Source organism: Mauremys reevesii, linkage group 1 (genome assembly GCF_016161935.1).
Source record: "Mauremys reevesii isolate NIE-2019 linkage group 1, ASM1616193v1, whole genome shotgun sequence".
Classification (NCBI taxonomy): Eukaryota; Metazoa; Chordata; order Testudines; family Geoemydidae; genus Mauremys; species Mauremys reevesii.
In genome coordinates this window covers 212,076,448-212,104,165 of record NC_052623.1, presented here as the reverse complement: position 1 = coordinate 212,104,165, position 27,718 = coordinate 212,076,448, and the positions used below count along the sequence as shown (strand labels likewise).

At 45.3% G+C, this 27,718-nt stretch overlaps 1 protein-coding gene across 4 annotated transcripts in view; it reads left to right on the top strand.

The window, feature by feature from the left end:
* SPAG17 (sperm associated antigen 17) overlaps window positions 1–27,718 on the top strand; it is a 270,281-nt gene that overhangs the window by 9,852 nt on the left and 232,711 nt on the right. For all 4 annotated transcript variants that reach the window (XM_039529265.1, XM_039529257.1, XM_039529239.1 and 1 more), the window contains exons 2-3: window positions 12,371–12,511; window positions 12,843–12,902. In XM_039529265.1, the coding sequence (XP_039385199.1) occupies window positions 12,371–12,511; window positions 12,843–12,902 (201 nt within the window). The remainder of the gene's footprint in view (window positions 1–12,370; window positions 12,512–12,842; window positions 12,903–27,718) is intronic.

The window sequence follows — 27,718 nt, the reverse complement described above, 5'->3', positions numbered from 1 at the left end:
AAAGTGACCCAGGAATCTTTTATAAGTGTTAGGTATCATTATTCTTATTATTACAGTTAGAGCTGCTGGGGACACCTATTCTTGTAGTTGCCAGACTCCTCCCACTATAAAATCCTGTTTTCAGTTGCGTATAATTTGGCCAGGTCTCTGCTGCAGGCTTTTTTTTTTTTTTCCCAATCAAAAATTGTTTCAGTAAAAATAGCTGTTTTTTCCTGAGAATGAGATTACTGTAAAATACATTGTTTTGACTATATTAAAAATGTTCTTATAACCAGGCTCCCTGAGAGTAATTCTGGGCCCCAGGGGCAGGGCTGTCCCGAGGAGTGGGGTGGGGAAAGGAATTTGTCACTTCTGGGACTTCCCACACTGGCCCGCAAGGCCCCCCAAGGCACGGGGCCCGGCGCAGTCGCATGTGCCTAGGAGCCCTGCGGCCCACCCAGGCAATTTAAAAGGGCCCAGGGCTCCCAGCTGCTACTGCTGCTACTGCAGCAGTGGTGGTGGCTGGGGCCCCCCAGGCCCTTTTAAATCTCCTGGGCCCCTGGGCAATTGCCCCCTTTGCACACACCCCCTCGCCTCCCCCGTTGGTGGGCCTGCTTATAACTGTTTTATTGAGAAGACGTAGCATTTCCTTTTATTGAAGCAAGCATTTGAAAGGTAGCAGGAGAGTTGCCCTGGTGTCAGGGATGTACCTTCTGCTGTGCCAATGAAAAATGCCCAAATTTGGCCCCATTGTAAACTTTTGAAAAATCTCAGATTGCATATGCTCACTACAGACTTAGTAGAGTTTGACAGCTACATTCTCTGAAGATCTGTTTTTGTGCGTGTGTGTTCTTAATACCCCCTTGCCTAGTGCCCAAGATACCTGTCCCAAATGCAAAGAGGGAAAGAACTGGACTTGAAGGGCAGAGGAAGCAGTGGAGGGAGCTTATTGGGACAAGGAACCTGGTGATGGGGTGGACTGGGACTGGCAATTGACAAAGATTATGGTTGGTAAAACTGGGACTAGCTGGGAAAGGAGACTGAGGCTGAGAGGGAACTGGGGTAGGGAGAATTGGAAGCCAGTGTGAGAGAGAGACTGAGATCAGACAGAAGCCAGGAGGAGGGATGGAACTGGACTTGATTGGGCAAGGAGATTAGGACAAGGAGCCTGAAAGGATGGAAACTGGGACTGGAAAGAGAAGCCAGGTAGAGGTGTTCAAGGAGGATTGTGAGAGTCTGGAATAGACAGGGGAGAAGGGGTCAGGCTTGGGGGAAACAGAGGCAGAAGACTGTATTTACTGGGTCTCCTGTTATGACACACACACTTTAATTACATAATCCCTTACTATTTTTTTCCATAAGACCCCTGCCTCATTCTATGCACAGGGATGAACTGTGTCCTGGGGATGAATCAGGACTGTGGAATAAATGAAGCCGTGGTTTGTAAGACTCCTGCCTTATTTGTTGCAGAAGTTGGAAGGAGTGTAATGAATGAGGCAGAGGATTGCAGGAAGAGAAGAGAGGGAAAGAGGGTCCCTTAGATTAGGCAGTTGAATGCTGTCCTGGAGAACTGGATTCTTAACCACAGAATACTTCTGTGATGCTGGGAAAGTCACTTAAACCAAACTTTTCACAGGTGGTCACTGACTGTGTGTTTCTCCTTTTCGGGTGCCCAACTTGATACTGTGGGGTATGAATTGTCAAAGAATTGAACACTCAAAGCTTCAATTGAAGTCAATAGGAGCTGAGCTTTGAATATGTAAAATGCAATATAATGAAAAATCAGACCACAGGCATCTGAAATTGGGCATCCAAAATCAGTGGATACTTTTTGCTTTAATCCCTCTGTGCCTCAGTGGGATTACAATGAGGGTAATAATACCCCTTCACCTCACAGAAGTGTTGTGAAAATAAATTAATGTATGTCTGTGAAGCACTCAGATACTATAGTGATGAGCACCATAGCAAATCATAGCATTACATAATTGACGAGTTCTGGAAAGCTAGAATTTGCTTCCTAATGTAGGGCAATATGCTAGTGTAGATATTAAATAAATTTGGTGGGGTTGTTCAGAGTTACCTGCACTTGCACTCTGTTAAGCTCTTGGCCTTTATGATATCTAGTGTCAGTAAGTTCTACAGGCTGACTGAATTGTGTGAAAAAGTATTTTTTTATCAGTTTTAAGTTTGTTCCTGTTCAGTTTCATTTAATGTTCCCTTGGTCTTGAATTTTGAGAAGGATGTACAGAAATTCCTGATATTCCTTCACTATACCATTTCTTCATTTTATATATCTTTATTGTGTCCCTGCCTACTCTTCCTACTCCTGGGGGAATTCTACACCATGCAGTGCAGAATTTGAACAGAATTAACGTTTTGAGAATAATTTCCCTTTTCCCTCACAGAAATGGGCTGCAGAGCTGCTGGCTGCCACTAGGGACTGCTGGTCCAGGCAAAGCCCAGCTCCCCAGCTTGCAAATAGAAGAGATTGCCATTGGGGGGGGGGGGATGGGGAGGAAGAGTTGAAGGATTCCCAGCAGCTGCAGTTCCACCATGTCTTGAAGGAATGAGGTGGTCTGCAGGAAACTCCATACAACCTCAGGACCCACTATCAGGCTGTTTCTCCCTCTGGGTCCCTGGGCTCTGGGGGGGAAGGTGGGTGCGGGTGTCTTGGCTGGAAAGGCACACCGCAGCTGGGCTCTGGGAGGGCAGGGAGTGCGGATGTCTGGGCATTGGTTGCGCCCCACAGCTGGGCTCTGTGGGTAGGGGCTGTGGGTGCCTGGGCTTGAGGGGGTGCTCCATGGATGGGCTCTGTTGGGAGAAGGGGTGCAGATGTATGGGATGGGGGCTGCCCTGTGGCTGGGTTCTGGGGGGTAGGGGGTGTGGGCATCTGGATTTTGGGGGGTGCTCCATGGCTGGGCTCTAGGGGAGAGGGAGTGTGCGTGTTTGGGCTGGGGGGACCCTGTGGCTGGATTCTGGAGGGAAGGGATGTGGGTGTCTGGCCCCCCGGCTGGGCTCTGGGGGTTAGGGAGTGCAGAAGCAGGAACTGGGTTGTCATAGTGATTTCTTTAACTCTCTACTCCTGGGGAAATTATTTTTGTTGTCTCTATTGCTACATACATAGTTGCTGACAGATATTTTGAAATAAATTACCTAAATAATTGAAACTGGCATGGTTATATAGTGTTATTTTGACAAATAAAATATGCAGAATTATGCAGAATTTTAAAATATTGTGCACAGAATTTTTAATGTTTTGGTGCAGAATTCCTCCAGGAGTATCTTCTCCTCTCTAAGGTAAGCAGTCCTAATCTTTTCAAACTCTCTTCACATGGAAGTTTTTCCAGGCTTCTAATCATTCTTATCATCTTTCTGTAATACCCTCTATTATTGGTATATAATTTTTGAGGTAAGATGACCAAAACTGAACACAGTATTCCAGGTGAGAGCATAATATTGATTTGTATAATGCCCTTATATGGGGACTCCACCACTTTCTGAAGGAAATTATTCTAAAGTCATAAAGATTAATGAAGATTAGATTATTCTAAAGTCTAATTAAGAGATTTTACCTGATATTCAGTCTAAAAGTACATTTACATTTGCAGTAGCATGTAGAGTACAGACATCGCATGCCCACCTGGCATGGGTATAAGCATTGTAGTCAGTATGGCACGACTTAGGGGAATAGGGTAAAGTAGAGTACTTTATACCTGAACCCTAAGGTATATACCAGGAGTGGCCAAACTTATTCACCCTCCGAGCCGCCATACGACAATCTTCAGAAGTTTGAGAACCGGTACATGCCTGCTGGGGCTCAGGGCTTCAGTCTGGCGGGGAGAGGTGTCTCGGGGCTTCAGCACCAGCAGGCATGCCCCACCAGGCTGAAGCCCCAAGACCCTCCTCCCCACTGGGCAGAAGCCAGAGGCGATTCATGGGGGGACATGTGGCATTCCCCCACCCCATTCCCGATTTTTGTCAGAGTTTTCTGGCCGCACTCGGTCACATAGTGTCGCAGAGTCCCCTCCCTGCATGACAGCTGCTGGAGCTGGCAAGCTGGGAGCTATGGCTGTGTGGAGAGGCAGCAGCAAACAGCTGGGAGCTACAGGGAGGGGCCACTGAGGGTAAAAGTGAGGGGCATGCCTGGGGGTGTGTGACCAAGGGTACCAGTTAGGGAGGGCAGCCCTCCCTACAAGCTTCATACAGGAGGTGTGCTCCCAGACAGATCTCATAACTGCACAGACTAAGGGAACGTCTACACTGGCAAAGTTACAGCGCCGGCAGTTACAGTGCTGCTCAGCGCAGAAAGAAAACCGCTGTTGCGTGTTCACACTGACAGCTGCCTGCGCAATGGCATGTTCACACTTTCATCACTTGCAGCGCTATTCGGAGTGGTGCACTCTGGGCAGCTATCCCACAGAGCACCTCTTTCTCTTTTGCCGCTAAGGCTTGTGGGAAGGCGGAGGGGGTCTCGGGGTATCCTGGGTCCAGTCCCAATGCCCTGTGATGCATTGCTTCGCATCCCAGTAATCCCTGTGCTTCCGTCCACATTTGGCACCATCTTTCAACAGTTTGTGTACTGCGCGCCCTGCCTCTTTCAGGTTGCAGGAATGGATCCTGAACTGGTGACCAGTATGCTGCTTGCTCTGACCAACACATCACGAGTGTCAGTGGAGTTATTCCTTAAACTACAAAGGCAAGAGGAGTGCAACATTGATCTCACCACGTGTAGTAGCTATGACACGAGATTGCTTGTGGCATTCACGGAGGTGCTGACCACAGTGGAATGCCGCTTTTGGGCTTGGGAAACAAGCACTGAGTTGTGGGATCACATCGTGATGCATGTCTGGGATGATGAGCAGTAGCTGCAGAACTTTCAGATGAGGAAGGCCACATTCATGGGACTGTGTGATGAGCTTGACCCAGCCCTGCAGTGCAGACACGCGAATGAGAGCTGCCCTTTCACTGGAGAAGCGTGTGGCGATTGCACTGTGGAACCTGGCTATTCCAGACTGCTACCAATCGGTCACTATCCAGTTCAGAGTGGGAACGTCGACCGCTGGAGTCGTGTTGATGGAAGTGTGCAGGGCTATTAATCGCATCCTGCTCCGAAAGACCATGACTCTGGGCAACGAGCATGACACAAATGGGCTTCCCTAACTGCGGAGGAGAAATAGATGGCACGCACATTCCAATTCTGGCATCAGACCACCTAGCCACTGAGTACATTAATCACAAGGGGTATTTCTCAATGGTTCTCTAGGTGCTTGTGGATCACCGTGGGCATTTCACGGACAGGTCCGGAAAGGTGCATGACGTGCACATCTTTCGGAACGCTGCCTTGTTCAAGAAACTGCAAGCAGGGACTTTCTTCCCGGACCAGAAGATCACCATAGGGGAAGTCAAAATGCCCATTGTGATCCTGGGAGACCCAGCCTACCCCTGAATGCAATGGCTTATGAAGCCATACACAGGGCGACTTGACAGCAGCAAAGAGTGGTTCAACAACAGGCTGAGCAAGTGCAGAATGACTGTTGAGTGTGCATTTGGCCATTTAAAAGCCCACGGGCAATGCCTGTTTGGGAAGCTGGACATGGCCAATGACAATATTCCTATGCTTATGCTTATAGATGTGTACTGTACGCTCCATAATATTTGTGAAGGGAAAGGTGAAAGCTTCACTCAGGGCTGGACCGCGGAGGCTCAGCATCTGGAGGCTGAGTTTGAACAGCCAGAGACCAGGGCTATTAGAGCGGCCCAGGCGGGGCCATAAGGATGAGGGATGCCTTGAGGCAGCAGTTTGAATCTGAAAGCCACTAATATTTGCAGCTATGCTTGGGGTTGCAGTGCTTGTAATGCTAGAAGGTGACTGGTGCACATGATGCAACAAGGGGGTTTAAAATAATTGCATGTTGCTTTGCAGTGCTCTTTTTTTGCTTTCATTTAATAGAATAAAGATTGCTTTCAAACCAACACAATTATTTTATTAAAAGACAACAATCGGAGGAGAGAGTCAAATGGCAAAAATACATCAGGAGGGAGGGGGAGGGGAGAAGGGAAGGTGTCCCGAGGAGGAGTGGTCCCGGGACTGCTACAGATTTGGGTATGTCCAGGGATCATACCCAATCTTATCCTTTGGAGTACAATGTAGCGGGTATTGTACTTCAGCAGGGCCAAACTGCAGAGGGATTGGTGTTGAGTGCGGTGAGTAGTGGGAGTCCACACTGCTGGACTGTGAGGAGGGAGGAGTGGAATGCTGCGGGTAGAGAATGGAGCCAGGAGGTTGATAACTGTGTGTTGGTGGTGTGTGTGTGTGGGGGGGGGCACATGGGAAAGAGTTTTGTGACAGCAGCTGCAGGGGAAGGCAGGCACGGAGCTGCTCAGTTTGAAGAGCTAGTATCGCCTGGAGCGTGTCCACTTGGCGCTTCATAACATTTAAGAGCCGCTCCGTGGCTTCTTTCTGGTGTGATGCGTTCTCCTTTCGGACCCTCTTCTTGCTGTCCCACCACTCCTTCAATTCTTGTATATCAGCAGCAGAGTGCATCCTAACCTCACAGAGAAAGTCCTCCTTAGTTCTTCGTGGCCGCTTTCTAATTCTGTGTAGCCGTTCTGCCGCTGATAAGGGAGGCTGACCTCCCAAGATCATCTCTGTGAAGTTTAAATGCAACATTTTACAGAAGCAGTATTGTTTGCAACACAGACAACTCTGATTCCTGCTTTAAAACACAGCCAGTACTCTAACTGGCTTTAAAACTAACTTTAAAACACACTAACTGGCTGTCACTAACTGGCTGACCACAGGCAAGCACACATGAGCCACAAGACCCTCAAAATGGTGAGTAGCTGCAGAGTCAGGATGAATCACTCTTCCCGGACCTTGCTGTACACTGGGCACGTGGCTCTTGGGGACAGCCAGCATTGTAGGGGGGGCTTGATAATCATTCCTGTCCCCACACTTCCCACAGGATGTGATCATTATGGAAGATATCTCGCTGCTGAGGGTGAGCAGGGAGTCAAGGGAGGGTCTTCTCCAAGCCTGCGGCTTCTGCCCTGGCCACTATGTGGCTCGCTTGTGTGCCGCCATGTCATCTCCCCCCACCCCCCCCGTGATGGCACAGTGGAGCAGGAAAGTTACGATTAATGGGGCAAAAAACAAAGCAGCTCTGCTGAGGAACCTGTGGCAGCGGATTGCCCAGTATCTCCATGACAGTTTCCTGGAGATCTCTGAGGGAGATTCCCGTGAAGTGAGGGAGTCTATCAACAGCCTGTTCCACTACTCAGAATAGACAAGCCTGCTTTCTGCATCCCTCCTGCCCCCAACAAATTGCTTCAGCAATTCCCAAAATCAGATCCACTTACCGGGAGCCTCCTCTCCTGTTTGCGCTTTGCCAAGATCCGACTGCCATGACTGGCTAGGCTCCTCTGGGGTAGAGCTCCTGACTGCATGCATCTCTGGCCTCCGAGCCATCCTCTGCCTCTGGGTTCCCCCCGCCCCCTTCATCTAAAATTTCCTCCTCCTGGCTCGGTCTACTCTCCACTGGCATTTGAGCCAACAAAGTATCCACAGGGGCCTTGGCAGTGGAGGTGGGGTCGCCACCGAGTATCCCATCCAGCTCTTTGTAGAACAGGTAGCTTGTGGGCACAGCACCGGAGTGGCAGTTTGCCTCCCGCACCTTGTGGTAGGTGTTCCGCAGCTCCTTCACTTTTACCCTACGCTGCAATGTATCCCATTCATGGCCCCTTTCTATCATGCATCGTGAAATCTGTCCATAGGTATCATAATTCCTACGGCTGGAGCGCAGCTGATACTGCACAGCTTCCTCTCCCTAAATGCCGATGAGGTCCAGCAGCTTGGCATTGCTCCAAGCGGGGGATCGCCTGGTGCGTGGAGCAGGCATGGCCACCTGGAAAGATGCGCTGAGACCACTGCACGCATCACTGAGCAAACAGGAAGGGGACTTTCAAATTTGCAAAGGAATGTATGGGGTGGGGATGACGGTTGGTCACCTGAGGGCAGGGCAGTAGAGTTCAAACCGATGACCAGAGAGGTGATAACAGGCATTGTGGGACACTCCTGGAGGCCAATCGCAGTGCTGTAATCATCACGGTGTCTACACTGGCACCGCAGCGCTGTAGCCCCAGCGCAGAAAGCTCTACGCCTCTCATCGGGGTGGTTTTTTTTAGAGCACTACAACTGCATAGTTTCTGCGCACTAAGTGGCTTGGCAGTGTGTACACCTCAGTTTGTGCTCCTGGGGCAGGGAGTTGGTGTCTTGTTTACAAATGGAGGCAGGGTACTTAAGATAAGAAAGGGCTGGTAATTAAATTAAGGATCAGGAAGTCTTTAGATGAACCCAAATATGTAGTTCCTGAGCCAATGCATATGAGATATGTAACTCTGGATAAGATGGCTCAGATATTTAAGTATGAAGTGTATAGTTATTGACCACACGTTATCACATCTTCACTGTGATGTTAATATCTATGAGTGAAGGCACTGATGCCAATAGCTTTACTTGATTAAGGACTAGAAGATTTGACCCTCCAACTTTTTTTCAAGAGGAAGAGCTGCCCAGAGCTCCTATGCCTGTTTATTTTCCTTTCCTGCCTGAGTGGCCCTGATATACCTCAGAAGTCTCAATTTTTTTCTCAACTTTAAAACGTGGAATTTTCTTAGTGTTTACTTTAAAATATTCTCCTATGGAGACTGCAACTCAGTTACCGTAGTGTTGTGTTTAAGACCCTTCTGGGAAATAGCTAGCCTTTAAACAGAAGCCGTGTTGCCAACTCTCATGATTTTGTTATGAGAGTCATGATAATTATTGTTTTCGTAAAGCCCCAGCTACTGGAGTCAAGTGATATGTGATGATTTCAGCCTTCATTCTTATAGAAAAATTGAAGTTTCTAGCCCTTGTGCCTCTGGAGAAAGCTTCAAAATGTGATCCCAGCGCACCCTAAAGGCTCAAAAAGCAGAATGGTAAATAAAAAGAACACCAAATATATTATTTTTACATAATCTTAAAGCGAATCTCATGATTTTTGGTGAGCCTGATTCATGATTTTTGAACATTTGGGGTTGGCAATACTGTGAAAGTGACTTGAAATTGTCAGTTTCACTCCTGTTTAAAGTCAGTTTCTAGTCTATTATTTGTAGTGGGGTAACATCCCTAGAGCCCCAGGCAGATGCAGTATAACTCTCAGGGCCTTGCCCTAGTAGGATGTTTCCAAAAGTTAAATGATCAATTCCAAGCTTGATGAACAGTAAAAAAGTAATAGGGAGTAATCTACATTTTTCTACAATTGTTTCAATCATTGTATTCAAGAATTAGTAACAAAGTAAGAATATACATTAAATGTTTAAACCTAATCAGTGTCCCTTTTTACACAAAATGTCAGAACATGTTAGTATTAGAGCTAGGGTCTAACCCTTATTTAATTTTCTTTCTTTATATAGGAATTAGAAATTATTATCTAACAGGAGCACTGTATCTAAGTTGTTATCTGCAAAAAACCAAGAGTTTTCAATTGCCCAAGTAGCCTCTGGAATCATGGTTAAAGTTGCCCCTACCCCCACCAAAATCTGAAATGGCGCCCTGGGTGTGACATAGGCTACTGGGGGTGGGATGAACCTTTAAATTGTGCCCCCCGCTCTCAGCAGGTACAGTCATCTCTGGCAGAAGCCCCTACTCCCAGGGCCAGTGCAACCATTTAGGCGACCTAGGCGGTCGGGCACTAGAATTTGGGGGGCAGCATTTTCTTCGGCAGCGACCGTGGCGTCCGGATCTTCGGCCGCCCCAGTCGCCGCCGGCATTTAGGCGGAGGGAGTTGGGGCAGGGGAGCGCGGGGAGAGCCGCCTGCAGCAAGTGTGTGTGTGAGGGGGTGGCACGCAGGGGAACTCCCTGCCCCAGCTCACCCCTGTCCCGCCTCCTCCCCAAGCATGCCGTGGCTGCTTCACTTCTCCCGCCTCCCAGGCTTGCGGTGCCTAAGCTGCCGCAAGGGAGGCACCTCAGGGCGGAGGGGGGGAGCTGCCGTGGGGGGGGGGCACCTCAGGGCAGGGGCTCAGGGACGGGGGAGGGCGCAAGGTGGAAGTTTCACCTAGGGAGCGAAACATCCTTGCACCAGCCCTGCCTGGTCCCACCGCCGCAGGGCAGAAGCCCTGAACTCCCCCCTCTCAATCTGGTAGGCTGAGAATAGGCAGGTATAGGAGGGCTCCACAATCTTCACCCTAACTGTAAAAGAGCCGCAGTTTGGCTCCCCTGGTATATACCCTACATGGCTCTCTATACGCCCAAGCAGTGCCTCCCATGTCTATACTGCTATTTGCAGCAGTGTAATGCCCTGCTGCCAGAGCCGTTCCTCACTATAATGAAAGGCTCTGACAGCTGGGAAGGGCTCTGGGAGGGAAGAGGCAGCAGGGAAAAGGAAAGGGCTGCCAGAGCTTTCCCTGCTGCCTCCCCCCTGCCAGATCCTTTCACTGCTGTGTGTAGCTACAGGTACCCTCCACACCGCTGCAAGTGTAGACACAGTCTGTGTTCTTTTTCGTTCTTTCATCCCATTACTTGTAGTCATGCCATCTTGGACTACAACAAACCATTTCCCTCCCTCATCCTAAATGCTTACACTGTGAAATATTTGTAGACAGTTACATATCTTTTTTTCTCATTCCCAGTCATCAGTTAGCCAAGATGTACATGTTTAATTATTTTCCTCCTAAAACAGTTTAAGAAGTTGGTAGGAACAAATGGAGAGGTGAAGGGTGAATAAGATTGGAAGGTCAAGGAGAAAGCCCTCCACTCACCCTACCTATCAAATGTAATTTCTTTATGTGAAGTTGACTCCTGCCTTTGCTCTGCCAAGAATGCTGGGCTTGATTACATCATTTTTTTCCCACAAACACATTCATACATTCCTGCATACCATCCCTTGTGAATTGGAAGCATTCTCCATAAAATTTCATAAGGCCACCACTTTATTCTTTTTAAAATTCCTCCTTAAAACCTGCTGTTCTCATGATGCCTACAAATAATGTCTCTGGCATTGGCTACCAATCAGCCTCCTGTTACTATGTTGACCACTGAGACACCTTACTTAGGCCTTGTTTACACTTACCGGGGGTTTGAGGCGTGCTAATCGATGCATTGGCGGTTGATTTAGTGGGTCTAGTGAAGTGTACTCTAGTGTACTCCACCTGAATGAGAAGCGCAAGGGGAGTTGACGGGAGAGCGTCTCCAGTCAACATCGCATTGTGTGGACCCCATGGTAAGTAAATCTCAGTACATCGACTTCAGCTATGTTATTCACGTAGCTGAAGGAGCCTAACTTAGATTGATCTCCCACTGTAGTGTAGACAAGGCCTTATGCATCTTTACTGTAAGTTTTGCAATTGGAGCATGTGGACATATGATTAAAAAGGGTGAGATTTTCAAAATTCCACACAGTGTGAACCCCAGCCGAAATGCTTCTAATTCCACTGCTTCTGGTTCTTATGCTGGGAGCCCTGGAGATGGACATAGAGATGCTGGGGAAGATGGACCTGGACCATGGAAGGGCCCTGGCAAGAGGCAGTGTTCCCAGAAGGAAGGAGTTCAAGGAAAAGACGCTCAGAAGACAGGGAGAGTAACTGTCTCCCTTACAAGTTCTCCAACATAGTTTGATACTCTCATTATGGAGATATCACCAAAGAATGACCATACAGTATAATTTGTGTTCGTTTTGTATTTCTGCAGAATTGAGTTTGGATTCTTTTTTTCATATCATTCTGCTAGGAAATATGTCAGCACGTTTGCAACCTGGTAGTTTTTGTGGTCATTTGTTGGTATTTTAACAGAACATAACTTGCCCTTGTCATGTATATTTTAATACAGAATTCTAGGTAAATAATAGTAATATTCCTTTTTGATCATAAAAGTTTTGTTTTGAAATATCTGAATGCTCTAAATTTCAGGAAGTTACATTTGATATTTCGTAATTCTTCAGGCTAGGAACTTGGAACTCTTTTTCATTTATTTTTTTCAACAACAAACAAAATTCAGCTTCTTTTTCAATTCTAAAGGCTGGCATGTCTGTAAGTGTCATCCTAAAATATTCCTCCAATTGTGCTAATAGAGCATTCACCAATAAAGAAATTGTTACATTGTGTTATGAAAGTGTTTTGTTTTATATAGCACAATGCTGCCACCTGATGGGAGTAAAGGAGTAGGACAACATGTGTTTATGCTTGTTAAAATTTTATATTATATATTCTAAAGTGTGGCATACATGGAAATACTCAATACACATTATGGACTTCACCAGCTGCCTTTGGTAAAGAAGTAATCTGTATAACTTGTTTCTTAAAACTCAAAAATAAAACTTTTTAAATACATTTATTTTTTATTTTGGAAAATCAACAGGATAATTGGAAGCCTAGCATTGCTTTTGTTGTTGGGAACAAAATTGAGGATGAAGTCCACACACAAGCCTTGTCTCTTGCTGTGCAGGTGCCACAGCGGAAGCTCTTCAGCGAGGTATCGTGGGAAGGAATTTTGGGACAGGTATTTAAAATGGTTTATTATTAAAACCTCTTGAAGACTTGGTAGCCTTTTTCTCTTTAGCCACAAGTGCTGCTGTGTTAATTTAAAATTAATAGATTAGTTTAAATAAGAAAACAACCGTTAGGTAAGCTAGTCCATCCTGTGTCAATGCACTGTAGTCCAGGGCTTTGTCCAGACTAGTTTTAAATGTCCAAAGTGATGGAGCTTTCACCACATCCCTTAGAAGATTATGTCACAATCTAATATATCTTACTGTCAGGGAGTCTGAGGGTAATCAAGAAAAAACTGATGAAGATAATAAACACAGTACTGCACTTTGCTTTTCTTACAGATCATGGAAGCTGGAAGTCAAAAGGGAAAAAAGGTTAAAGAGGTGCCTATGTATTATGAGGTAGGTTAAAGCACTTATTGCAGAGGCAAAGTTTTTATTGCTTTTTTAAATAATTGAGCTAAATACCTCTAATTAGTTATGTTTTGTATATCTGAGTAAAAAATTACTCTTGTCCACTGGATACAGCTTTTAAAAACATTTCTGTTGCCAAGATGCCAGAACTGCTTCCTTTTTGTTGCATCTTAATCAGTCCATATGAACTATTTGTAGAGAAAGCAAATGAGGAGCAAGGTACCTTCTGGGACATGGATTTCTTTATGATGCTTGTAATATATTCTCTGGGTATATTTTAATGGTGTTTCCATGAATTATAAAGATATAGAGCTGGGATCTGTTCTCCCAAATGTTTTCAAGTACATAAAAGGCTGTTACAAGGAGGAGGGAGAAGAATTGTTCTTCTTAATCTCTGAGGATAGGACAAGAAACAATGGGTTTAAATTGCAGCAAGGGAGGCTTAGGTTGGACATTAGGAAAAACTTCCTAACTGTCAGGATGGTTAAGCACTGGAATAAATTGCCTAGGGAGGTTGTGGAATCTCCATCATTGGAGATTTTTAAGAGCAGGTTGGACAAACACTTGTCAGGAATGGTCTAGAATGATAATACTTTGTCCTGCCATGAGTGCAGAGGACTGGACTAGATGACCTCTCGAGTCCCTTCCAGTCCTATGATTCTATGATTCTGTGTTCACAGCAGTTTACATGCTTAAACTCTCCTGCATCAATGAGCAAATAGAACTCTAGGATGCAGCATTGATGCTCTAGAGCTTAGTGTTTGTGTAACAGCTACTTGGTGTAAAGTTCTAAGTTGGTTGACCCAGTGGGGTAGATCCGAACAGTTAGTAAGCTTGCTTAGTACAAAGACGACTTCCTTTTACTCTACCTTGTAAATGTTTACTTTACAGTTTGTGAGAGCCTATAAAATTCTGTGATTAATTAAAAGATTTTAAAATTTTCTCAGCCAGTTTTATGGCCCTGCAGACCTTGGACATAAAGATTTTTGGATTCCTCTAAAAAGAACTTGTTTACATTTTAACTCAGTGATGACTAATAAACTTTTTATATGTCTTAGTTTTTGGTGGATTTTATAACAGCTCGTTTTAGTTGTAGCGTGTTTTTCAGTAATGCTACAGTACTATCTGAACAAGTCCCATTGGAATTATTTACAATTGACATGCCTGTGAATTTTATGGAATTAACCCTCTTCGTTCTGGACTAGCCTCCCAGGCAATCTTATTCTATACTATCTAGGATGTAAAACCCTTTTAGCCCTTCTGATAGGAGGATTTTAAAGTTTGGCCCTAAGCAGAACCTTTTCATTATACCTGTATTTAATTACTTGGAGCAGTTTACTTGTGGACTGGATACTTATGAATTTCAGCTGTCAATGCTGTGTCTCATTAGCTACTTACTTTATTGCTCTGTTTTTTTTAAATGGAGAATATAAAATGCCTGTTCTGACCTTTTTCCTGGATCCTGTTTCCGGTCTAGCAGTAGCAAATTAAAAGATTGATCAAGCTGCCACAAGCATAAATTCTGCCCGCTATGGGCAGAACTTTGCTCTACAATATTCACTGAGGATTCTACTGCAGATTCTGCATTCAAAATTCTCATTGACAGTAATGATAAACAAGTACAGAATGAGTACAGAAGGAAGTACATTATTTATCATGCTAAGATTTCTACACTTTTGTCTCAGCTTCCAGTGAGATTGCAGGTGTGAACTCCTAAAACTTTAATGATTTTTGAACAGCTACAATATAATGGAACCTGTGCCGGAGTTTAGTGCCTTATTGAGGAAAACTGCACAGGTATTGATGCAGTCACTATAATTGCTACCGATGGTGCTGGCCTTGATACAAGCTGCTTCAATAGAATGGAATTTCCCTTCTTCCACTTCAGTGCAGCAGTCTACAGTGCCTGCTTTAACTCAGGAAGATTAAGCTTGTGGTCTCAATGATATCTTGTGGGAATGAGTTCCAGAAGGTAATTATGTGTTGTGTTTAAAAAATGTTTCCGTGGATCAGTTTTAAATTTTCTGCCTCTCAGTTTCTTTAAATATCTTCTTGTGCTTGTATTATGTAAGTATTATCCTCATTTCACAGATTGGAAGACAGAGGCACTATAGCCTGATCTATAGATTATGGATAAAAATTCCCAGTTATCACTTTGAGGGTTGACAGGTTCTTGTCCCAAGATCAGGCCCAGTATTATTCAAATTATTATATAGTTGGGAACCCCAATGTGCACAGTTGCAACATTTACAAATAATTTATTAATACATTTAGCACACTCACAAACACTCTAACTCAGTAAGGTAGGTTGCAGAACAACCTGATATGTTAGTTATTATCTTCCTCATCACCGTCTCCTTCCTCCTCTTTACCAGTGGCCATCATTCTGGCACCTCCCAAGGGCTACATCTCTCTATCCTCCTGCCCACAGGCTGGGATGCCACTTTTATAACATGTTACGCTGATGCTACCATGTCTAATGCATATTCAGTAGGGGTATTTCCCTTCTTCCTTATTTGTATTTCCTCCCCTTACTAATGTTGAGGTGTCCTTCTTTTATATGTTAGTATATTCATGATTTCAACTCATTATCATATACCTCAATTTGTTGCCATGGCACTTTAGTTTTTGGATGTTCTCTCCAAAACTTTCCAAAAGCTGGTATTAGCTTAGGTTTCTGTGGTTGGCTGATGTCATTATGGGTAAAATTCCACCTTACACTCTACTGCCAGTTCCCCAAAACATAGGGGTTACTGTTGGACCATTTATCTATACCAAAGTCCATAGGCCTTAAGCCTCATGCTAACAGCTGAAGTCAATGCCTTACAGGATATAAGCCTGTAGGTTCTCTGAATATAATAAAGGCAGAATAATAAAGGCAAGGCAGTTAATATAATAAAGACAAGCTAGCCCTATGGGCTACAGCACAAAGAGTGCATGGGTTAAATCTACAAAGGTGTATAGTTGCTACACCTAATTCCTAGGCTCCCAGCAACCTAGTGGAATCTTGAGTTAGGTACCTAAGTTCCCCATACAATGCATGGGGAGAGTTAGGTGCTTAAGAAAGAGATCTTCAGAAGCCAGCAAGCTGAGCGAGGAGCCACCTAATTCAGCCAGCAGTGAAATGCATAGGAAAGGGGTGGGGTGTAGGCCCAGATCTACAAAGGTATTTGGATGCCTACTTCCTGGTTTTTTGGGCTGTAGGCACTTGACTTACAGGCCAGAGGGAGATGTCTATCTCTGCTTGGAATTGTCAGCTGTGAACCCTCTCCTGGAGTGAGGTGCCTAAGCCAGGTCAGCCATTTTGGTAATCCATGCCCTAGCAGACAGAGAGTAAAGAAAGAACTCTGCCCAAAAGCCTGGTAGTTAAGGCACTCACCTGGGATGTGATCTGAGAGACTTGGGTTCAAGTCCCTGGTCTGGAGCATAGTGCCCTAACCACTGGGCTGTTAAGTGTTTTGGACACACTCAGCTACCTGGTGTGTGAGGCAGCAGCCCAATCCTCTACGTCAGTGGTTCGCAAACTCTGGGTCAGGACCCCAAAGTGGGTCGCGATCCCATTTTAATGGGGTCTCCAGGGCTGACAGTGGACTTGCTGGGGACCGAGGCTGAAGCCAAATCCCGAGGGCTTCAGCCCTGGGTGTCGAGGCTCAGGTTACAGACCTTCCGCTCAGGGTTGAAGCCCTTAGGCTTTGCCCCCCCACACACACACTAATCTGCGGTATCAGGGCTTTGGCCCGTCACCCAGAACGGCGGGGCTCAAGTGGACTCAGGCTTCAGTCCCCCCTCCTGGTGTTGTGTAGTAATTTTTGTTGTCAGAAGGGGGTCACAGTGCAATGAAGCTTGAGAACTGCTGCTCTAGGTGTTCTCTGAGAATGTCTACAGGAATGGGCCCTGCCAGTGAGATAGGCAAGGGAACACCTAGTTTCTGCTTCAGGGCCTCTGGAGATTTGACTATAGCGAGGGCTGTGAGAACATTGTCAGTGTAGTACAAGGTCAGGGCTTAGCTGGCTTTGCATATGCCCACTATCAGAAATTTAGCGGTCTAAAGGGTTAGGCAGCTGCTGAGTGGTAGTTTTGTGAATGTCAATGGTGTTGAAATGGAGGATTTAGGCACTTAAAGAGGCAGTAAGGTACTTATACACCTTTGTGGATCTAGTCCTAAATGACAAGTCCAGGGTCACAAAATGAATCAATAGTAGAACTGGGATTAGAAAGCAGGAGGCCTGACTTCTAGTCCTTTGCTCATTCCAGCAATAAACTAAATGTGAATTAGAACATGTCCCTCCTAAACATGACAGATAGAGAAATAATGTTTTTTCCTTTTATATGGGTTTAAAATTAAAACAGACATAACAAGTCAGATTAATCTATCCTGTAATGTTTCCCACAAAACAGTATATAAAATGTTTGTATGTTGTATATGTATTTTTATTCACATATCTATTTTATTGCAATATTTTGGCAGCTTTCTGTTATTGGCATAGCTGGTAATGTCACATGTAATTAAAGTTATCCAACACTTCCATTATAAGACACCTACAGCTTTGTCAAACCCATGTTACGTGTCTGCCTCGGGCTTAATTTTTTTTTTAATTAATTAATTTATTTATTTTGAAAGCTCCAGCAAAAATGGTTCAGCTGGTTCCAAGAATGAAATTAGGGAAAACATATGTGTTATGATCATGTTAAAAATTCTAGTGACCTTGTCTTTGAGAAGACCGCATGCTTTGGAGTGAGGACTTGAAATTTGGCAGGGGAATGGCCTTTGTCTTTTTCCATCTTTGTGAAAATCTGCCTAAATCAGGCCACTTTGAAAAAATCTCAATTTGCACATGCTCAGTAGAGACTTGTTAGAGCTTTGCAGCTAAATTCTACAAGATTCCATCTGCACTGAGCATGCTCCAGCCCAGGGCTGAGAATGAATTTCCCTGCAATTGCTGCTTCTGGCTGTGGTGGACCAGAGTGAGGCCAGGAACCCAAACTGGGAGCAGGGAGACTCTCTCTTTTGCTGGCAGTGCTTCTCCCGCTAGTGCCTAAGCAGTATGGAGAAGGAAGCCCTGACACAAATGCAGAAGAGACAAAAGCCAGACCTGGGGAAGGTAGCATGACAAGTAGATTGAGACAAGGAACCTGGAGAAGGGGGTGAAGACTGGAACAGGAGTTAGGGAAATTAGATTTGGCTGGGGTGGGGAGACTGGGACTGGGAGAGAGTGAAGGAAACAGGTTAGTGCGGAGGGAATTGGGACTGGCTGGGTAAGGAGACTGGGACAGAAACAAGGAGCCAGGAAGGGGAAAGACAGATATGAGGAGCAGGTGGGGGGCAGGGTGATGGCAATTGAGATTAGATGAGGAGCCCGGAGCCTCTGCCTCATTCACTACACGCTTTTCAATTTCTACAACAGATGAGGCAGAGGTCCTACAGACAACAGCCTCATTAACTACTTAGCCCTGATTAATTCCCAGAGTAGGTCCATCATATGCACTGAATGAGGTAGGGGTCCTGTGGAAAAATGGGCATTTCCCAATATTTGAGTACCAGAATGCAACCTTAATGTTCTTTTAATGTAGTTTTGTGTGTGCAATAAAATAACACTGCCTATCTCATTGTGTAGTTATTTATACCCCAGCAGCCAGCAAACAGAGCTGTAAACAGGGGAGTTTCACTGGGAGTTTACAGGGGGAGTGTTCGGGGGAGACGTAGACCTAGGCAGAAGAACTGACAGGCTAGTGAGGGGAGGGGGTGGTGGTCTGCCAGTGTTCTGGTGCCTGTTGGGGGTTTGTTTTGGTTTTTGTTTCTTTGACGCACAGGTTTTCAGTGGGAAGGCTATGACCGATACAGAGGCAGCAGTGAAAGACACAATGAGGATGACCGGATGTGGAAGCTGCGGCATGTACATGATCCTGGAGGGGGTACCTGAAAAGAGTTTCGTCTGCATGAAGTGCCGCCTGATAAAGCTGATGGAAGAAAAGATCCGAGGACTGGAGAGGCAGGTGGAAACTCTGGTCGAGTTTAGAAGGGGGTTCGAGCAGATGATGGAGCAAAGACATGAGGCGGCTGAAGGGATAATCTCAGACTTGCAGATGGAAGCAGGACCAAAGAATTCTGAGGGGAGACTGCTGGGTGAGGAAAGTGGACGGTGGAAGCATGTAACTAAGAGAACCAGGCAGAGGAAAAGACAGGCCAGTGAAGGAGAATTAGAGCTCAAGAACAGGTTTGCAGAGTTGGAAAATGAAGAAGGGACACAGCAGGTGGTCGCTGAAGGTGAGAGTGCAAGGAAAAAGAGAAGAGCAGCTAGCCCTACAGGAAGAGGGGAAGAGTCAATGGAGACAACACCAAATATGAGCCCCAGGAGAATACAGGATGGGTTGCGGAGGATTGCAAGGGCGAACAGGAATCAAGAAGACTTGCAGCCAGTGGGAGCAGGGGATAGACCAGAGAATCATACTGTCACCAGGAAAAGGCAGGTCTACGTGATTGGGGACTCCTTACTGAGAAGAATAGATAGGGCTGTAACTAGAGTTGATCCGGAGAACAGAAGGGTGTGCTGTCTGCCGGGTGCTAAGATACGGGATGTGGACCTGAGGCTGAAAAGGATCTTAATGGGAGCGGGAAAGAATCCGTTGATTATCCTTCATGTGGGAACGAATGATACGGCTAGGTTTTCGCTGGAACATATCAAGGGAGACTATGCCAGGCTGGGGAAGACGCTTAAGGAAATGGAGGCTCAGGTGATCTTCAGTGGGATTCTGCCTGTTCCTAGAGAAGGGCAACAATGGTGTGACAAGATTATGGCAATCAACAGATGGCTCAGGCAGTGGTGCTATAAGGAGGGCTTTGGGATGTACGGCCACTGGGAAGCATTCATGGACAGAGGACTGTTCTCTCGGGATGGACTTCACCTGAGTAAGGAGGGAAATAGACCTCTAGGATGGAGGCTCGCCCAACTGATTAAGAGAGCTTTAAACTAGGAATTTGGGGGAGATGGTTGGGAGATGTCCAGATAATCTCCACGCCGGAATTTAACACTGAGAGGGAAGAACACAAAGTAAGAAAGGAGACAGCCGTGGGTAGGAGAATGGACATAAGGAGGAAGGGTAGTGTAGATACCAGTCTAATAGGTGATACTGGTGGTAGAATGTCTGTGCCTAACAAGATAAAGAATGTCAGTGAAGCCAAACGGCAAAAATTAAGCTGTCTGTACACTAATGCGAGGAGCCTAGGAAACAAAATGGAGGAACTAGAGCTTCTGGTGCAGGAAGTGAAACCGGATATTATAGGGATAACAGAAACATGGTGGAATAGTAGTCATGACTGGAGTACAGGTATTGAAGGCTATGTGCTCTTTAGGAAAGACAGAAATAAAGGCAAAGGTGGTGGAGTGGCACTGTATATCAATGATGAGGTTAACTGTAAAGAAATAAGAAGGGATGGAATGGATAAGACAGAGTCTGTCTGGGCAAAAATCACATTGGGAAAGAAAGCTACTAGAGCCTCCCCTGAGATAGTGCTTGGGGTGTGCTACAGACCGCCGGGATCTGATTTGGAGATGGACAGAGACCTCTTTAATGTTTTTAATGAAGTAAACACTAATGGGAATTGTGTGATCATGGGAGACTTTAACTTCCCAGATATAGATTGGAGGACAAGTGCTAGTAGTAGTAATAGGGCTCAGATTTTTCTGATGGATAGCTGATGGATTTCTTCATCAAGTAGTTGAAGAGCCAACAAGGGGGGATGCCATTTTAGATTTGGTTTTGGTGAGTAGTGAGGACCTCATAGAAGAAATGGTTGTAGGGGACAACCTTGGTTCAAGTGATCATGAGTTAATTCTGTTCAAACTAGATGGAAGGATAAACAAAAATAGATCTGTGACTAGGGTTTTTGATTTCAAAAGGGCTAACTTTAAAGAATTAAGGAAATTAGTTAGGCAAGTGGATTGGACTAAAGAACTTGTGGATCTAAAGGCAGAGGAGGCCTGGAATTATTTCAAGTCAAAGTTGCAGAAACTATCAGAAACCTGCATCCCAAGAAAGGGGAAAAAAATCATAGGCAGGAGTTGTAGACCAAGCTGGATGAGCAAGCATCTCAGAGAGGTGATTAAGAAAAAGCAAAAAGCCTACAGGGAGTGGAAGATGGGCGGGATTAGCAAGGAAAGCTACCTTATTGAGGTCAGAACATGTAGGGATGAAGTGAGAAAAGCTAAAAGCCATGTAGAGTTGGACCTTGCAAAGGGAATTAAAACCAATAGTAAAAGGTTCTATAGCCATATAAATAAGAAGAAAACAAAGAAAGAAGAAGTGGGACCGCTAAACACTGAGGATGGAGTGGAGGTTAAAGATAATCTAGACATGGCCCAATATCTAAATAAATACTTTGCCTTGGTCTTTAATAAGGCTAATGAGGAGCTTAGGGATAATGGACGGATGACAATTGGGAATGAGAATATGAAGGTAGATATTACCACATCCGAGGTAGAAGCCAAACTCGAACAGCTTAATGGGACTAAATCGGAGGGCCCAGATAATCTTCATCCAAGAATATTAAAGGAATTGGCACATGAAATTGCAAGCCCATTAGCAAGAATTTTTAATGAATCGGTAAACTCAGGGGTTGTACTGTACGACTGGAGAATTGCTAACATAGTTCCTATTTTTAAGAAAGGGAAAAAAAGTGATCCAAGTAACTATAGGCCTGTTAGTTTGACATCTGTAGTATGTAAGGTCTTGGAAAATTTTTTGAAGGAGAAGGTAGGTTAAGGACATTGAGGTCAATGGTAATTGGGACAAAATACAACATGGTTTCACAAAAGGTAGATCGTGCCAAACCAACCTGATCTCCTTCTTTGAGAAAGTAACAGATTTTTTAGACAAAGGAAATGCAGTGGATCTAATTTACCTCGATTTCAGTAAGGCATTTGACACGGTTCCACCTGGGGAATTATTAGTTAAATTGGAAAAGATGGGGATCAATATGAAAATTGAAAGGTGGATAAGGAACTGGTTAAAGGGGAGACAAAAATGGGTCATACTGAAAGGTGAACTGTCAGGCTGGAAGGAGGTTACTAGTGGAGTTCCTCAGGGATCAGTTTTGGGACCAATTTTATTTAACCTTTTTATTACTGACCTTGGCACAAAAAGCGGGAATGTGCTAATAAAGTTTGCGGATGACACAAAGCTGGGAGGTATTGCTAACACAGAGAAGGACCGGGATATCATACAGGAAGATCTGGATGTCCTTGTAAACTGGAGTAATAGTAATAGAATGAAATTTAATAGTGAAAAGTGCAAGGTCATGCATTTAGGGATTAATAACAAGAATTTTAGTTATAAATTGGGGACACATCAATTGGAAGTAACAGAGGAGGAGAAGGACCTCGGAGTATTGGTTGATCACAGGATGAGTATGAGCCACCAATGTGATATGGCCGTTAAAAAAGCTAATGCGGTTTTAGGATGCATCAGGCGAGGAATTTCCAGCAAAGATAAGGAGGTGTTAGTACCGTTATATAAGGCACTGGTGAGACCTCATCTGGAATACTGTGTGCAGTTCTGGTCTCCCATGTTTAAGAAGGATGAATTCAAACTGGAACAGGTTCAGAGACGGGCTACTAGGATGATCCGAGGAATGGAAAACCTGTCTTATGAAAGGAGACTGAAAGAGCTTGACTTGTTTAGCCTAACCAAAAGAAGGTTGAGGGGGGATATGATTGCTCTTTATAAATATATCAGAGGGATTAATATTAGGGAGGGAGAGGAATTATTTAAGCTTAGTAACAATATGGACACAAGAACAAATGGATATAAACTGGACACTAGGAAGTTTAGACTTGAAATTAGACGAAGGTTTCTAACCATTAGACGAGTGAAGTTCTGGAACAGCCTTCCAAGGGGAGTAGTGGGGGCAAAAGACATATCTGGCTTTAAGACTAAGCTTGATAAATTTATGGAGGGGACGGTATGATGGGATAGCCTAATTTTGGCAATTAATTTGGCAATTGATCTTTGATTATCAGCAGGTAAGTATGCCCAGTGGTCTGTGATGGGATGTTAGATGGGTTGGGATCTGAGTTACTACAGAGAATTCTTTCCTGGGTGTTGGCTGGTGAGTCTTGCCCACATGCTCAGGGTTTAACTGATTGCCATATTTGGGGTCGGGAAGGAATTTTCCTCCAGGGCAGATTGGCAGAGGCCCTGGAGGTTTTTCGCCTTCCTCTGCAGCATGGGGCACAGGTCACTTGCTGGAGGATTCTCTGCAGCTTGAGGTCTTCAAACCGCAATTTGGGGACTTCAATAACTCAGACATAGGCTAGGGGTTTGTTATAGAAGTGGATGGGTGAGATTCTGTGGCCTGCGTTGTGCAGGCCACAGACTAGTTGATCATAATGGTCCCTTCTGACCTTAAAGTCTATGAGTCTATGAGTCTATGAGACTGATTGTAAAATACTACCAAATCAGGGCCCATGCCAGAACTTTATGCTGCCAGAGCAGTGCATAGGGACCATAAATCTGCTGTAAATGAGCAGCTGAAGGTTCTCCAGTCATAGGGGAATCATTAGCTGGCATAAAGTCAGTGCAGCCAGAAATATGCTCCTTCCATCCCTCCTTCCACCCTCAGCATAGGTTGCATTTTGGGGATGGGAAGGGGCTGGAGGAGACAGGAACGAAGTGCATTGTACACCCACAATCCTTGCTGGTATAATGTCCCCCTGAGCGCCATTATAAACTAGTACAAGTTGGAGCAGACCTTAGTTTTTTTATTTATTAATCTGTGTATTATGGTAGTGTCCAGGGATCAGTGAGAATGGTGCCCACTGTGCTCAACACATACACATAGTAGCACACAGTCCCTTCCCTGAAGAGCTTACAGTCTAAATAGTCAAGGCAGGTACAGGCTGAGGAGAGGGGTATAACACACCAGCAGCATGGACTACATTATGACAGCAAACAACATGTTAGTTCCTCAGGGTGAGATTTTTGGAGTGGGGAGGGTTAGTTAGGAGGTGATCAGCTAAATGGAAAGGAGAGTGAAGGGAGAGGGAACATTGATGGGAAGGGGTTTGCGGGGACAGGACAAGGGAGGAGAGGGTAAGAGGGGCCAGTATTGAGTGAAGCTGAGATGAGAGACTGTGAGGTAGGGAGGGAGAGGGAGGGAGGAAACAGCCCATCAGCATGGGGTAGAGAAAGTCCAGTCAAAACTGTAGAAAGTTCTCTGGATGTCCAAATGTTCCTGCTTTGGCTGCTTCTGCAGCTTCTCCTATTAGCTGGAGTATCTGGCTAGGTCTTCTCTTCAGTTTTTCTCCAAGGCCACGTGGCTGTGGGAGAGGGAAGACACCACTTTAGTCCTAGTTTCTCCAAAGTGGAACTTATCAATTCTGGGTCAGTGGGTGCTGGGGTTCAGCCAGCCTCAAGGAGATAGGATTGGGATGGAGTAATGGTTTATTCTCTGCCTCCTCAGCTGCATTTTGATCTGCTTCAATGCAGCTGAGGACCAAGTCAATCCTGCTTTTCTTCTTTTTTCATTTTTCCTATCTCTTTCTTTGTAACTTTTCCACTTTACTGTTTAGTTGTCTCTTTTCTTCAGTGTCTGTTTTCCCTCTAATTAACATTTCTCCTTTCTTCTTTTTGAAATGTTGCTATTTCTCCTTTTGTCTCCCTTTCTTCCTCTTTTCACCCATCCATTCCTTCTCACTGTCTTCTTAGGATCATCATCTCCCATCTCCTTAGCCTTCCTTTCTTTTGCATTATCTACCTGGTCTGTCTCCCAACCTTCATTGTGGGCCTTGGCAGAAACAGGATACCTCCACATCATTCACCATGAGGGACTGAGGGAATGCATTTGAGCTTCAACAGTTCAGGTTAGGGACTAAGTTGCAGTTTCCTTGCCTTCTACTACATTTGATGATCAATTGGCTGGGACTTCAGGACTTGTGAAACATCTGGTGGTCTCAGGAGGAATCATCAAGCAGCTGTGGAGTGTATCTGCCTCCCGGGCCCCAAAGCTATATACTGGGCAGGGAGGGTGTCAACTTCCTTAGTGATGCTACTCTGCACCCTAATTGTACTGGACCCAGGACAAAGTTCATGGTTCCATTTCCTGATTATAGATAGTCCTGGCTGCACAGCCTGCTTCCTTTGCTGCAGCATAGATCCCTCCTCCCGAGGGGAACATTTGATAACGACTTTGCAAACTGAACTTTTGGAATTTGTCTCTCCCTCCTGTGGGGTTTTACTGCACAAGGCTCTGGGCCAAGAGGCCTTTCCTCAAAAGAAGTAATCACATATCGAAAGGTTCATCTTTTTATCATATCAGCTTATAGGCATTCTGTGTGGGGAAAAAAAGCTTTTAAAATGGAAATGAGCCTTTTCTAGTTGAAAAGCAGTGCAATGGATTTTGCACCTATCTTCCTCTAAAATTGAACTTGTCCTGAGACACAATATGGAAAGTTTCAACCCAAAAATAATTTTTGAGAAAGTTCTTATGAACAAATGACAATGGTGTTTATTATGGAAGCATGTATGTAGCCATCACTATATTACCACTGTCCATAAACACTGTCAGATAAAAACTGTAATGTCTTTTTAAATAGAATAATAAATTTAACGTTTGGCAGAAAAACAAGTTGAAAAAAGGGTGTTCTTCCCTTCTACAGAATAAAGATTTGTAAAATTGAGAACATAAACTTGCTTTCTCTTGCTATTCTTTTTGATGTTTTATGTTCTTTAGCAGGAGCTGTGGCTAGCATGCTTCTGAAGCCCAAGTATTAGCTCATTGTATACTTTTTCTATATTTTCCTTTTATTTTTTATCTTGTCTTATTGCTTTATATTTGTCTGTTACTTCTGAGCTGCATTTTCTCTGCTACTGTTGAATTTCTTTCAGTGTGTCTGTTATTTTCTCTTCTTCTTGTGTGTGGCTTATGTTTCTGCCCTCCCACCCCCTTCTGTTCTGTGTTAAAATCTTTCTTTATTCCTCTAAAAGTCTATTGGTCTATTTGTTTGTATTTTTGCTCCTTTAGCAATATATCTGTGTTAGCTAATATCTCTGGGTTTTGCTGTTGTGCAGTTCTAATGTGTTTTAATTAGCATTCTTAATGTAGGATGAGTGAAGAGCTCATTGGCAAGCAAAGGACAGCAGACTGAATAGTTTTGGTAGTGAGAGGTGGCTTGTTTCAATTTTATGTAACTGGTTTAAATCCAGCCTAGGGGAATTATTCTTCTTCAAGTGATTGCACATGTGTCTTCCACTCTTGGTTTTTATGCACCACTCACACAGTCATCAGAAACTTTTCTGTCAGTGGTACCCATCAGGGCAGCACGAGCGCCCTCTGCCATCGTGTGCCAGTGCATGCTGTTATAAAGAGCCCAGTCATCCCAGAGTCCCCTCAGTTCCTTCTTACCATCCGTGACAGTGGTTGGAATTGCTTGGCTTGCAGTAGCAAGTGCTCTAAGAATGCTCATTGTAAATATATTATAAATATTTTAGTGTTGTAGTTGATTAGTGCTTAATTAATGGTGTAGATAGGATTCATTTCATTTTCAGTCCCCAGTTTTGGGGTTTCTGTTTCTCATTACTGAGGAATTCCTCAGTCTCGGGGGTTCAAATGCTGTGTGCACTAGGCCAATGACTGTGAGTGACCCACACTCAAGCTGCTCAAAGTATGTAAGGGAAGCTTATATTTCAGATCATTGCCAAATCTGCAAAAGACTTTAAACCACAGTCAGGCTAAAATGTTTGGTCATGGAGGCAGCCCTGAGATCTCCATCAGACCCATGGTTGGTGGGTGAAATTTCCCCTGGGAGAGGCAAGCTCCTTGTCCTGTCTCTTCCGCCCACAGCCCCACTCACACTGCACCTCTGCTCTGGCCCAAGCCCCACTCCCACCTACCACTGACTTGCCACTCACCTCTTTACCCCCCAGATATACCCCCCTCTACTCACCTCCTCCCATGCCCGCTTGTGGCTCGCCCATCTGCTGCTCGCCTCCTCACCCCCTGACCCTTTCCTCACCCACCATGAGACACCCACCACAACCTGCTGTGCAGCTGGCTCACTGCTCGCCTCCTTACCCTGCCCCCCCCCGTGACATCCTCTCCCCTTTTCACCTTAAAGCACTAATAACATTCCCCAAGGGAACTGAACAGGCAACAGGTATAGCTCAATTGCCAGATAGATTCTCCTCTGTGTGGCAGGGAGTTCAATGTATACGGTATACAGAGAGATGAAAAGCCAGTCTACCTGCGCCAAACTGAAGCCTAATCTCTCAGTTTGAAAAAGTGCTTGTCATTGACAGCCTGCATTAAGGCAGTAGTTTAATCACCTTTCTTGCACAGCAGGGCCGGATTAACCTTTTGTGGGCCCAGCACTAAATATATTTGTGGGCCCCTTTGAGGGCAATGGAGCATGGCACGGGGAGGTTGGTCCTCAGAGCAAGGAGCCAGCCAGGGGCAATGCTGCGCCACACCGCTGCCCCTCCTGCCCAAGACCCCCCCCCCCCCGACTCCCTATGGTCAGAGCCCCCCTGGACCCGCTATGCCCAGTGCCACCATCCACAACCCCCTCCCCCACAAACGCACAGCGCCCTGCACATCACCACCCCTGCCCACAGCCACAGCACAACTGCCCTGCACCTCACACAGAACCCCCACTCCCTAGCACCCCAACACACAGAGATCTCCCCCAACCCGCCATTGCCCAGTGTCCTTCCCCACAGCCCCACCACCACAACTACACAGTGTCCCATAGAGACCTCCCAATGCCCAGCATCCCAACATACACAGACTTTCTCGACTGCCCAGTGCACCC